Source organism: Podarcis tiliguerta (genome assembly GCF_965153285.1).
Source record: "Podarcis tiliguerta genome assembly, chromosome: 2".
NCBI classification, from domain to species: Eukaryota; Metazoa; Chordata; class Lepidosauria; order Squamata; family Lacertidae; genus Podarcis; species Podarcis tiliguerta.
Genome location: NC_139535.1, coordinates 17,496,296 through 17,510,431, shown reverse-complemented (window position 1 = coordinate 17,510,431; position 14,136 = coordinate 17,496,296). Strand labels below are relative to the sequence as shown.

The 14,136-nt window shown below is 46.4% G+C and overlaps 1 protein-coding gene and 1 long non-coding RNA gene across 3 annotated transcripts in view; both read right to left on the bottom strand.

The window, feature by feature from the left end:
• LOC310671075 overlaps positions 1 to 14,136 on the bottom strand; it is a 91,387-nt gene that overhangs the window by 23,857 nt on the left and 53,394 nt on the right. The window lies entirely within an intron of this gene.
• On the bottom strand, positions 110 to 14,047 carry LOC310670599 (zinc finger protein RFP-like). Of its 2 annotated transcripts, none has more exons than XM_083426174.1 (8): positions 13,448 to 14,047; positions 12,482 to 12,917; positions 8,898 to 8,993; positions 7,011 to 7,241; positions 3,819 to 3,841; positions 2,890 to 3,008; positions 2,267 to 2,296; positions 110 to 1,610 (listed from the first exon to the last, which is right to left on the bottom strand). In XM_083426174.1, exons 2-8 carry the CDS (start codon positions 12,902 to 12,904, stop codon positions 1,102 to 1,104), a joined length of 1,431 nt encoding a protein of 476 aa, XP_083282300.1. In that variant the 5' UTR covers positions 12,905 to 12,917; positions 13,448 to 14,047; the 3' UTR covers positions 110 to 1,101. The 2 variants fall into 2 exon arrangements, with proteins under 2 accessions (XP_083282300.1, XP_083282301.1); XM_083426175.1 differs by lacking the exon at positions 13,448 to 14,047 and adding an exon at positions 13,336 to 13,432.

The window sequence follows — 14,136 nt, the reverse complement described above, 5'->3', positions numbered from 1 at the left end:
GCAAGAACTGAAACAGCCTCCAGATGAAAAGGAGCCGATTGTAGAAGGTTGCAGAATGGCTTTTTAAGTTGACCAATATTGTATTTATAGAGTAAAGGACGGCAACATATTTAAGGAGATGTCAGCATTTATTAAGTTTTGGCAAAGAGGTACAGGGCAGAACAAATAATTCTGACAACCCAGTACCTAAACATTTCCTGTCACCTGTGCTTTTTCATTCCAGCATTCTATATAAAAAAGTAAAAGTAAAAAAGAATTCTTAAAATACTTACGCAAATTTGGATAAACTTTTACTCTACTTTTTTTAAAAAGTCTGTAATTTAAAAATATATATATTTTCCAGAATGTAAAAATTTCCAAGGTACGTTAACAAGGCATCCTAAACAGATCTCAATTGAAAACCAAGGTGATCTCCTGTATCCCTGCATTTACCGTGTTAAAATTACAAAGCACCACTTTTCTTATCAATTTTCACCGTCTTTCTTGGTTTCAGCTTAGCTTGGATAAATTGACTGCACTCAACCATTAACTACTGGCTTTATCTTGCAATAACTGCTTTCATTTGGGTACAAATATCCAAATGCAAAATACCTGTACACACACCTCATATCGATTTTGTACCTACACACAAACACACTCTTTCAATTCCCATTTTTCACAGCAATATGTCCACAAGCTGGATCTCCATTCTTGTCTGATCACCATTCCGTGTATTTCTGAGAGGCTGCAGTTTAAAAGAGATGTACCACTCGCAGTTGATATGAGGGGTACAAATGTTGAACCTTGGAATCTGTATCCAAATGAGAGGAAATATAGCCGGGAGAGACAAAGATGTTGCTAAAACATACTACAAGCTATATCTACAAAGTAGTTTTAAATGGTGTGTGCATTTGGGTCTCCCACATTCTGTAAGCCTAGGCTCCAGTCTCCATTCAGAATATATAGTAACCTGATAAGGGAATTCAGGCAAGTCAAAAGCAGCTGTTGTATTAACCGCGTTGAAGCTCAGTATTGTGTGTTACAGCCAGAGAGAGTTATGTTGACACTACTTCACTGTTGGAAGGGCCAAAGACCCAAGTCCAACAGAAGAACATATATAATTTAACACAGGCGGAGCACAGTGTTCATGTCCCCAACTCGGAAGAATGGAAATATTCTTGACACAAATTTGACACTAAAGAGAACAAGGCGCTTGTTTTCTTCCGCATCAAAAAACCCCACCGTTCCTCCTTCATAGTCCAAACGGATTTGAATCTTTTGGGGGTCTTTGCTTGGGTTCAGAATGGTCGGGGGCGACGTTAAGGTTTTGTACTGACCGTTGTTAAAACCCACAGCCATGATTCCCTCCTCAGGGACGATATTCAGATGTCCTTTCCTCTGCACAGATTCTTTGGCTACACCCACAGCCCAGAAAGTTCCCTTGCTCACATCCACTGTCCAGTGATGCTTCCCCGAGGTGAATCCTTGACAGCCAAGCACGCAGCGGGTGGGGTCAAATCGTCGGGTGCTGTAGGGAAGCTCCTGGCGGACAGATCCCCATGCGACAGCTTTCTGACCATCAAACACAACAAATCGAGGGTGAGCTGTCATGGGGTCCAGTGTCACGTTCTCTGTAATAAATAATAATAATAATAATTTATTATTTATACCACACCCATCTGGCTGGGCTTCCCCAGCCACTCTGGGTGGCTTCCCAAAAAATATTTAAATACTGTAATACATCAAACATTAAAAGCTTCCCTAAACAGGGCTGCCTTCAGATGTCTTCTAAAAGTCTGGTAGTTGTTGTTCTCTTTGACATCTGGTGGGAGGGCATTCCACAGGGCGGGTGCCACTACCGAGAAGGCCCTCTGCCTGGTTCCCTGTAACCTGGCTTCTTGCAGGGAGGGAACCGCCAGAAGGCCCTCGGCGCTGGACCTCAGTGTCCGGGTAGAACGATGGGGGTGGACACGCTCCTTCAGATGCAAGAGATCAAATGCAACTGTCAGGCATGGAGCCAAGCTCCATGAACCTTTCCCAAAGACCAATGTATAAAACAAGTAACTGTTCATCTGCTGCAGATGGTTGTTTCTGAAGGCGGCTTATTTATTGAGCATTCCTCCTGATCTGAGACTCGCATCAGTGTCAGCCAGCATGGCTGGGAACGAGGAGAGCTGTGGTCCAACAATATATAGAAAACCACAGGTTGCCTTATTTTCTTTTTTTAAATACAAAAAGGCATGAATCCATCTTTACCGTGAGATATCCAGAATCTGTGGGGACTTACCATTTATCCACTTTTGTTCATCCAAAGTCTCTAGAGGAAGAAAAGGAGGATAGGCATATGCAAACTTCTGTGATTCGTTAATGTGTTATATTTAGCAACAAATGAACTTCATATATTAATACACCATTAATTCACATGCACCATTCTAAAGCCTTAGGAGTATTATCACTTTGGAAATCTACAGCTACCCAGTTGCACTTCTAAATTCTAAATTCTCTCTCCTTTGTAGGCATCAAACCTTGGAGCACATTTACAGCAATGATATTATTATTTATTATTATTATTATTATTATTATTATTATTATTATTATTATTATTATTAGCAGATAGCAAGTAAACTATCAAGCTCACAATATTGTAGCCCTATGGATCCAGGCCATCATGCATTAAGATCCTTGAAATCAAAGGGACAAGTCAGGAATCATAAACTAATCCCAACAATTTCAACCACTAAAGAATGACCAAGTTATTCTGAATCCATTGCCTGTATTTTAATGGTGGGTATTGTACAAAGGCAAAATGTGATTGGGACAAGCGTTCACTGTTCGCCTGCATAAAGAGCTAAATAAGAACAACAGTAAGATTTCCACCCCAGCAATCAGCTTCAGAAACCCATTTAGTACCTCTGAATTTCCTGAGTTTGCCCTGCAGTGAAGCACTCTCTTTGGAGAATTCCTGAAGCACTGAACTGAACTCCGAAGAATCAGGTGGAGTAGGAAACTGAAATTTGCCCCTCTTGCACCTAGAGGTTTGACAAACAGGAAACCGCATGAAAAGAAATCTTTATTCACTCGCAGCTTCTCAGAACATCAGGCGCTGGCCAAGCTGACGGAAGGTGAACTACAACCTTGGCTAATGGATTTGCAACTTAGGGGTTGAGTGTGTGCTAGGGAAACATGCTAGTGAAAATTCTACTCTAGGTAGAAAGGGAAGGATGCAAGAAGCATCCCGGTGGATCAGACCAATGGCCTATGTAGTCCAAGCCAAAAGATGGAAAGTGAGCGAAGATCCCTAGTTAGGAAGGTTGGCAAATTAAGATGATAGAATTTGTGGAAGCAGCAGGCTTAATTTATAGAATAAGAGAGCAAGAAGAATCTTTATTCAAAGAGAATCCCCCCTTGAATAATTAGAAAATAACCGTACAATTGAAAACGCTGGTAGTATTTAGATAACTTCAACGGCATGGTAAATATTTGGAGGATGCAAAATGAGAAACGATTAGATTGGTTATAGTGAAATATGCAGGAACGATAGGTAAGTAAAATGAACCATGAAAAGCGAAGGAGGTTAAGTCCATTGTTTCATGGCATGATGTAAAATGTTTATTTTGAGATGTACAAACTGGAAAAAAATAATTAAAAATGTTGTATATATAAAAAAGGAAGCATTCCCTCCTAAGCAGACTTGGAGAAGGCTGCCACAGGGACCATGAGCACAATCACACTCTCCCACTGAGACATACTGCTTTTGATCCTGGCATGCATGCAGAACATTACTAGAATTGCCATCTGTGAAGGGTGGAGAAATGGCAACAGGAAGAACGGCCTCATACCTGTTGAAGATACTTCCAATATCCTAGTGAGGAAAAGAGGAGACAAGAAAGAGAGGTTAGGTCATCCAGTCCAACACCCATCATATTTGGAATTAATTTCTACAGGGGTTCATCTTATATCCTGCCTTCCTGACATCCTAAAACTAGAAACGGCATTCGTAGGTTTCCCTGGTGGCCCCTAATCCAGGCACTGACCAGGCCCAGACATGCCCAGCCACCAAAAGGTTGCTGCATCAAGTACAGTGGTACCTCAGGTTACAGACGCTTCAGGTTACAGACTCCGCTAACCCAGAAATAGTGCTTCAGGTTAAGAACTTTGCTTCAGGATGAGAACAGAAATCGGGCTCCGGCGGCGTGGCAGCAGCGGGAGGCCCCATTAACTAAAGTAGTGCTTCAGGTTAAGAACAGTCTCAGGTTAAGTATGGACCTCCGGAATGAATTACCGTATTTTTCGCCCTATAGGACGCACCGGCCCATAGGACGCACCTAGTTTTTTGGGGGGGAAATCAAGGAAAAAATGTTTATTTCCCCCCCAGGTTTGCGCAGCCATCCCCAAGCTAGAAGAGCTTCTGCCTTCAGGGACAGCCTCTCTAGCCTCCGTGGGGCAGCGGCTTGCCCCGCTGTCCTCCGAGCTTGTGGGGCTGCCGGGGGGGGGGGGAAGCAAGCTTGCTTCCCCCCCCCCCGCCAGCCTCCAGATCAGGTCGGGGAATAGCGGGGTGGCGGCACTGCGCCTCCCCGCTGTCCCCCGAGCTTTTGGGCTGCAGGCTGCTGCCCGCAAGCCTTGCGAGCCCGCGGGACCTCCCGCCGGGCTTGCAAGACTTGCGGATAGCTTCCTGAAGCCTGCATTCACACCATAGGCTGCACACACATTTCCCCTTCATTTTTGGAGGGAAAAAAGTGTGTCCTATAGGGCGAAAAATACGGTAAGTACTTAACTTGAGGTACCACTGTACCTACTATCTTCTTGCTCATTTTGCTTTCAACCCTCAAAGCATTAGTTTCAGTTTGGCAGCATTAACAAGCCAATTCATTCAGTCTCTTTGTGGATGCATAGCACAATACCTACTTCCTTGTGGGATATCTTTGGGAGAAGAGAAACCCAAGGAGTAAACCAGGGGTCAGCAAGGTTTACCTCGCCTGGGCCGGTTCACTCCAGCGGAGATCCCTCCCTTGGCCAGATTGCACTCGCACGTGAGCCCGTGATTTCTCCACAGACGCAATTTCCGGCACCGTGGAAGTGAGTCCCCGTGCTGTGCCAGTTTAGCGCAGGGCGCAGGGACTCGCCGAGCGGGCGGCTCGGTTCGTGGGTGGGCTCATGGGCCGGTTAAACAACCCCCGTAGGCCGCTTGTGGCCCATGGGCCTTAGGTTGCCTACCCCTGGAGTAAACCCTACACAAATCGGAGTGGAGTCCCTAAGGCACCTTGTACGCCTCTTTCTGGCAACTCCTGCAGCCAAGCATGTGCCAAACGTATTGCTCTGCTTTCCTTTCAACCGCATCAGTGAGGCCGAGAGTGGGGAGATCTTGTCGTCTGGGCAGCCCAGGACCTTCATACACACTGCCAGGTTTGACTTCACCCCCAGAGCCAGTGTGTTGTAGTGGTTAAGAGCAGTGGACTCGTAATCTGGTGAACCGGGTTCGATTCCCTGCTCCTCCACATGCAGCTGCTGGGTGACCTTGGGCTAGTCACACTTCTCTGAAGTCTCTCAGCCTCATTCACCTCACAGAGTGTTTGTTGTGGGGGAGGAAGGGAAAGGAGATTGTTAGCTGCTTTGAGACTCCTTCGGGTAGTGACAAAGCGGGATATCAAATCCAAACTCCTCCTCCTCAGAGACGCACTCTGTTGGCTCTTGAGACAGATGGATGCCAACAAACAACACAGCACTGGCTAAGATCTTGCTCTGCGGAGGGGGAAGAAGGCCCTGCTTTGGACACACAACACCAGCAGAAACTCAGGTCGTCTTTTCCCCCAGGTTCAAAATACTGGGCTTCCAGAGATCGGGAAAGGTGTTAACCCTGCAACAATACACCACTGCAGGAATGTGGTGAGAGGGGTGAGAAGGCCAAATGAGGAGGAGGATGTGTGGTGTAGTGGTTAAGAGTGGTAGACTCGTAACCTGGTGAACTGGGTTCGCGTCTTCGCTCCTCCACATGCAGCTGCTGGGTGATCTTGGGCCAGTCACACTTCTCTGAAGTCTCTCAGCCCCACTCACCTCACAGAGTGTTTGTTGTGGGGGAGGAAGGGAAAGGAGAATGTTAGCCCTTTGAGACTCCTCCGGGTAGTGATAAAGCGGGATATCAAGTCCAAACTCTTCTTCCAAACAAAGGAAAGCAGCCCTGTGCCATATCAGGCCATTGGTCCCATCTAGCTCAATATGGTCTACTCTGACTGGAAGCAGCTCTCCAAGATTTCAGGCAAAGCCTCCCCTCCAACACAGTCCTACCTGGAGATGACGGGGGCTGAAGCCAAGACTTTCTCCTGCGTGTGTGATCACTGTGCTATGGCTCTTATATAATGGCATTTAGTAATAATAATAATAAATTTTATTTATACCCCGCCCTCCCCATTCAAGGCTGGGCTCAGGGCGGCTAACAACCAATAATAAAAACAAATTGAATGAATACAACTTAAAAACAAGATTAAAATACAACATTCAAACATTAAAATGCAGCCTCATCACAGGAGGAAAAAAGAAAGAGGGGGAGGGAATCAAACTGACTCCAAGCCAAAGGCCAGGCAGAACAACTCTGTCTTACAGGCCCTGTGGAAAGAAATCAGATCCTGCAGGGCCCTGGTCTCATGAGACAGAGCGTTCCACCAGGCCGGAGCCAGTGTAGAAAAGGCCCTGGCTCTGGTTGAGGCTAATCTGACTTCCTTAGGGCCCGGTACCTGTAGGGTGTTGCTATTTATGGACCTTAAGGTCCTCCGCGGGGCACACCAGGAGAAGTGGTCCCATAGGTACGAGGGTCCTAGGCCGTAAAGGGCTTTAAAGGTCAAAACCAGCACCTTAAATCTGACCCTGTACTCCACCGGGAGCCAGCGCAGCTGGAAAAGCACTGGGTGAATATGCTCCCATGGCAGGGACCCCATGAGGAGCCTCGCTACAGCATTCTGCACCCGCTGGAGTTTCTGGGACAGCTTCAAGGGCAGCCCCGCATAGAGCGAATTACAGTAGTTTACTATATGCGTTACCTGCATCAGCCCACCTGGCGGCTCCTGACCCTTCTGCTCCAGCTCGTCAATTAGAGTGCTGATACGGGAAATCTCCTCGGAAAATTTAGCTGCATGCTCTTCCTTCTTCTTCTCAATCTCTATCTCCAGCTTCTGCAGCCGGGTTAAGAGGAGCTGCTCTTCTTTCTCTAGAAACTGGCGGAGCTGCTGACATTCCAACACAAGCTTCTGCCTCTCGGCTTCAGTTTCTGCCTGATTGGGACAGGTGCAAACAGTGAGGGGGAGGGGCACTGGTTTATTTATTTGTAATATTTTTTTACCCACCCATAGGAAAGCACCTTGACACATGAAACACCATTTTGTGTGTTCCAAAGGTAAAGGGACCCCTGACCATTAGCCCCAGTCATGGCCGACTCTGGGGTTGTGCGCTCATCTCGCTTTATTGGCCGAGGGAGCCGACATACAGCTTCCGGGTCATGTGGCCAGCATGACTAAGCCGCTTCTGGCGATATCACAGCAGCGCACAGAAACACCGTTTACCTTCCCGCCAGAGCGGTACCTATTTATCTATTTGCACTGGTGTGCTTTTGAACTGCTAGGTTGGCAGGAGCAGGGACCGAGCAACGGGAGCTCACCCCGTCGCGGGGAATCAAACCGCCGACCTTCTGATCGGCAAGTCCTAGGCTCTGTGGTTTAACCCACAGCGAATGTCTCTGCGAGAGGCACGGGTGTCCTTCGGCTCACCAGAAGTTGCTGAACTACAACTCCCAACATCCCTGGCCACTGGTTGATGGAAAGTGTAGCTCAGCAACATCTACAGGGCTAAAAGGTCCCTGCACCTGCTTTGTAATGTCAAAATCCAGCTATTCCCCAGGCTGCTCCATTGCATATTATGCAAAATGGTGTTGCACCGAGTTGTTGTAGATGTGTGTTGCCGTGTCTTCTTCTGCAGATAGAGAAGCTGACCTTGGACTGGTGTTGTGAAACACCAGCTGAAATTGAAACTCAGCAACAGATTATAATTAGATGCTTTTGTAAAGTCGCTACTTTCAGAATCCAGCTGCCAAGGGCTAGTTCACAGGTGCATGAAGCAAGATCATAACACTTTGGGGGGCAATAGGTATCAACTTAATGCACCAGGTGGAAAGGTTTGTTTTTATAAAACATAGAACCACTTTGGAACATGGTCGCTTCAGTGACCCCAAGTAATGGAGCGCGTTACTTCCGGGTTTCACCGCTCGCACATGCACAGACGCTGAAAATGACGTCACGCACATGCACAGAAGCGGTGAATCGAGACCCGCAGATGCGGGTTGCGTTCGCTTCAGATTCCATTCACATCCAGAGATACTACTGGATTCTTAAGAATCTAGATTCTTAAGAATCTAGACTTTGTAACAAGAAAAGTTTTAAGTACTATTATTGCTCACCTTAGGTTATCTATATGTCTTGTGAGAGTATATATATGCATGTATTATTAAAAGGAGCATTAATCATAGTAATCATAATAATGGTATTATTTGTACCCCACCCATCTGGCTGGGTTTCCTCAGCCACTCTGGGCGGCTTCCAGCACATACAAAAACATAAAATGCCAAACATTAAAACATTAATAAAAATAGATACTCAAAAGATTCGCTCCTGTATACAAATTGTTTCATTGCTGTTATATAAAACCTGAACTGAGCCCACATCAGTTCCAGGTGTACACTTTACTGAAACAGATCAAACAGAAGCCCAGGACTATCAGTTTATCACCTGTAGCTAAAAACTGGCACTCTACATGGATAACACATGCAGAGCTGACATTCCCAACACAGAAATGTAGAAACGCCATATACAAATTAAAAACCAAGTGAAGATGTAATGGTGTTGCTAATGGTGAAGATGTAATCTGCTTGCACTTACCAGCAGATCCTGGCTTGGCTTCTCTGCATCTAATTTAAACGATAAAATCTTGTCTCGCTCTTCTTTCAGAGTTTGCAAGCAGTGATTTATTTTCTCCTAAGACAGACACGAATAACACAGTTTTTGAGCCATTCACCATATCCTCCTCAATAAGCAGCTACACATGCAAGAGAGAATTATTTAAGCGCAGCGCTGTAACAACATCTAAATCCCATCAGATTGCAAATTTGCATCTGTGCTGTATAACTAATCTAAAACTGCTCCTCTGGCTTATTTCACACACAATCTTCAAATAAGACCGATTTTCTTCCAGCCTCCACCCACTCGCTTAGATACTCAGATGCTGTTTGGTTTTCTGTATTTGTAGTGTTCAAGCACCAGACAGGTTTTAAAGTTTCTTAAACCCTTTCTTTTCCTAATGCATTGATTGTGCTTGTTGCTTTGGTGGCAATATTTTGGGAGAGACATCCTGGGATAAGCATCAAGGAATTATGGGGGTTTGCTACTGGACAATTTTTTTATATGTTGAAATAAAGTTTGGCCTATTGGAGTCTAGCCTATACAGTGGACGCTCGGGTTGCGAACGTGATCCATGCAGGAGGCACGTTTGCAGCCCGCAGCGCCACATCTGCGCATGTGCGGGTTGAGATTTGGCGCTTCTGCGCATGCGCAAAGCACAATTTAGCTCTTCTGCACATGCGCGACCGCCAAAACCCGGAAGTAATACGTTCCGGTACTTCCGGGTTTTGGTGCGTCCATAACTCGAAAAAACACAACCTGAAGCGTCTGTAACCCGCGGTATGACTGTATCAGGAATAGGAAAATCTGTGGACTGCCAGAATAATAGAATTGTAGAGTTGAAGAGACCCCGAGGATCATCTAGTCAAATCTCCTGCAATGCAGGAATACGCAGCTGTCCCATATTGGCATGCATTGGCAAACTCCGGCCCTCCAGATGTTTGGGACTACCATTCCCACCATCCCTAGCTAACAGCGATGATTGGAATTGTAGTCCCAAACATCTGGAGGGCCGGAGTTTGCCTATGCCTGCATATGGGGATCAAAGACCTTGGTGTAATCAGCACTGTGCTCTAACCAACTGTAGCTCCCTTAGAATCATAGAATTGGATGGGACCTCAAGGGTCATCCAGTCCAACCCCTTGCAATGCAGGAATCTCAGCTAAGGCACCCATGACAGATGGCCATCCAACCTCTGCTTGAAAACCACCTTCATTCTTGGCCACTGGATGTGCCAGCTGCGGATGATGGGTGTTGCAGTTCAAGCACACCTGGAAAGTCACAGGGTCCTGTCCCCTCAATCCCAGGCCTATAGGTCTTTAATGACAGCCTCTCTGTGAGATTAGGCAAAAATTAAGAAGCTGCACCAAGAAAGTGACAATTTGGGAGGGACTTGTTCAGGGAGTTGCAAAGCTTGATCCCCTTGATTTAATACAGGCATGGCCAAACTTGGCCCTCCAGCTGTTTTGGGACTACAACTCCCATCATCCCTAGCTAACAGGACCAGGGGTCAGGGATGATGGGAACTGTAATCCCAAAACAGCTGGAGGGCCAAGTTTGGCCATGCCTAATTTAACACAACCTTGGGTTCCCAGCCGTTGTTCGACTACAATTTCCATCATCCCCAGCTAGCAGGACCAGTGGTCAGGGATGATGGGAGTTGTAGTCCAACAACGGTTGGGGACCTGAGTTTGACTGTTTAACATTAGCCGTTTGCAGGAGCGCTATCTTTTTGAAGTACGTTGCACCTTCCAAAGAGACAGGCAGCAGGTGACCCCAAACTTCCCAAAGATCTTATAGCTTAAAATAGACAGTGAGGAAACTGAGGAGATTTCACCCCTCCCATTCCAAGAATCTGCTGATGTTCTCTGCTGATTCTCCAGAGAGGAGGGGGGTGGTTTCTGCTTACTACTTATTCCGCTAAAGCCTCACATCAAAAGAGAGAAACTGAGTGTTAGAGAGTGATATCTCTGTATAGATAAGGTTGCTGCTAAGAGCAGCTGCAGACACTCAGTGCAGTTCAGCATTTTCGTTTAGACCTCATTTAGCTCTGTATTTAGTTTGTATGATTGCTGTAGATAGAACAAAAGTAGTTATTCTACAGAGCTGTTCTCCGAGTGGTTTATGCTCTGCTGTACTCTGCTGTGCAACGACTGTCTTCGGGAGTGAATCTGGTGCTCACAACTCTGAGTTGTGAGTCCACAGCACTTTGACCTGTTCCTGTGCAGAAGGTGGTCTCTGGAAGTGCTACCCCAGCTCGCCTGGCCCAGTCAGGCTGAAGTGGATGAGTCCAGTCGGTGGCACTGGCTCAAGGGCGATGCTGACAGAAGCAACAGACACAGGATTAATGGAGAAGGGTAAGAAGGCCTCTGTCCTCTGCAGACAGAGGATCCAGACAGGGGAAGATCACTGCAGAGACCCTGGAGTGCTACTGTCAGACGGGACAGGTAATATAGGGCTAGACATACTAACCTGGCAATAAGTTGTTTCATATGTACCAATACATGAATCCTGGTTGCTTTCCAGTTCTTCTAAGATGTCCCAACCCCCAAGAACCCCCACTGATTTGGAGTTTGTTCCTGACGAAAGAAGAATGGAGGATGAAGTTGATGGACCACACAGAATTAGATAAATTAACAGGAAGGATTCGAAACCTGCGGGATCAGAGATTCTTAGGGGACTGCAGTAAATATATGAACTATTTGAAAAGTAATTGTGAAGAACAGATTACGCTAGTAGGACTGCAAGAAGTTTTTTAAGGTGGATTATTTGAAATATTACAAGAAAGACTACGAAAAGAATTATTAGTTAAGGACAATTAAATGCAATATAGAAATTGTAGAAATTAAGAAATGCAGAAAAAGTGAAAGAACAGAAAATCATCAGAAGTCTAAAATATTGTATAAGATGTGAAGATATGTTGTATGACTGTTGGAACTAATAGTTAAAAAATCAATAAAAATGTATTAAAGATAAGATTTGGAGTTTGTTCCATTGTTTCTTTTTTTAAAAAAATAAGATTTTATTAAAGCTATTTCTTAATACAATAAGGTAAAACTACTGTACAGCAAAACAGAAACTGAAAGTGAAAGTAGAATCCTCTTCCTGTTTGGCAGTGGAACAGTTTCCCATGAGAAGTGGTAGACTCTCCTTCCTTGGAGGTTTTTAAGCAGAGGTTGGGTGGCCATCTCTCATGGATGCTTCAGCTGAGATCCCTGCGTTGCAGGGGGTTGGACTAGATGACCCTTGGGGTCCCTTCCAACTTCAAAATTGCATGATGCTATGAAAAGTAGCTCTTTCCCCTTGTCTCACACAGAAAGTGTCAGACCCCCCAGCTCTCACCTGGAGAGGTCTTCCCTTCCCTGCCCCTTCGTGTGTGTGCAATCCTTAGACCCCCAATAACGGCTTCCCTTCCCTTCCTGTGCTCTCATTTCAACAAGCTCGGCTGTTAACTGACCCTCCCCTTGAGAATCAAACATCATTGTTTTTAGCAATTACGAAAAACGTGATTGAAAATCTCCCCCCCCCCAAAAAAAATACGAGCCCCTCTCAGCCACCCACGTTACCTGGTAAACCTGAGCGGCCTCCTCTATAGGAATCACGCTGTGATATTTATGCAGCTTGGACCGGTCACAAACCACGCAGATGGACGTTTGATCGTATTCGCAGAAGAGCTTCAGCGGCTCCTGGTGTTTCTTGCAGAGCACCTGTTCTCCCGACTCCTTGGCTCGCCGCTTGCTGAACTGCATGGCCAGCTCAACGATATTCCACAGGTGCCTGTTTGGCCGCAGGTTCTGCCAAGGGAAGGGTTTTCTGCACTGCGGACAGGAGAACACGTTGGCAATGGCGCCTTCACAGCACTGGGCAATGCAGTCCCGGCAGAAGTTGTGGCCGCAGTCGATGACCATCATAGGGTTCTGGTAATAATCCAGGCAGATGGAACAGGTGGCTTCATCCTGGAGACTTTTCTCTGGGTTCGGCGCAGCCATTGGCGTCTTCTAGCTGCAACGCAGAGGAACAAAGTTTAGTTTTGCTTACAGAGAGGGGTGTGTCTCCTTTTTGCAATCAGGAAGTGGGGCACAAGGTGACAAAACATGCTTCCTTCCTTCCTCCCTTCCTCCATTTTAACTTCACAACAGCCCTGCGAGGTAGGTGAGGCTGAAAGACTGTGATGGCTCCAAACAGTGACCAACCAGGTGCCTGTGGGAAGCTCGAAAGCTGGACCTGAACCTTCCAACACGGTTTCTCTGGACGCCCACGAGTTCTAGAGCTGTGCGAGAGGGAGAAAAACTTTTCTCCATGGCACTAACAATTTTAAATGCCCATCATTTCATGACACCTCTTTTCCGAACCTTTCCCCCGCGCTCTACCCACTATGCCACACTACCACCACGCTGTTTAAAAATTAGAAAAGCAAAACCTCTTAAGCAGACCACGCTTCGGGCATCCCGGGGTTTCTCTCATGGCTTTTCAGCTGCCCCATCTCCACCCATGTCGCCTGCAGCTCGCTCGCTCTCGACCCGCCCACCTACCTTGCTCTGCTCCCCTCTTGTTCTCGCCTGCTAAAAATGCAGCGCCCGACCCCCGGGAATCATCAGCCAACCTGCAAGGGAAAAGCCCAGCTCGGCCCGGCCTAAGGAGAGAGCCCAGCAGCGGCCGAACTCCGCCCCGCACAGCGCTCCCAACGGGAAATCTCTGCCAGCTGCGTCTCCTATAAGGCACCCATCTGGATTATAACAAACCAACAGAAAAAGGGAGCGGGGCCTTTAAAAAACTGGAAATAAGGAAATGAGTTGGGTTCGCTGCCACTAGGCAGCTCCCAGAGGTTGCCTCTTCCAACTACCACCAGGTGGTTTCCTTAAGGGATAAGAAAGCAAACAGCTGTTTTCTGATTATTATTATTTTTAAATCGGTGTTGCTTGCAGCAATTTTATGCCCATTGCTTTGCAAGGCTCTCTTGAAATAATTTTAATAAATAAATGTGTGTAAGAGGCATGGGGTTCAGGTGCATTTTACCCTACCCTGGATATACAATGCTGGCAAATACTGGACTATTCTTTTCCTGCCTGCCAGGAAACACTTAAAGGCGCAGGAGCTTGGGAAGGGTACAGAATGAATTGTAGTGCCGTGGGGGCTCTGGGTATTTAGCAAAAAAAGAAAAAGACCATGCCAGAGTTCAGAAGGGGGAGCTTCACAATTGCAGCGGGTCTGGTTTCCCGCA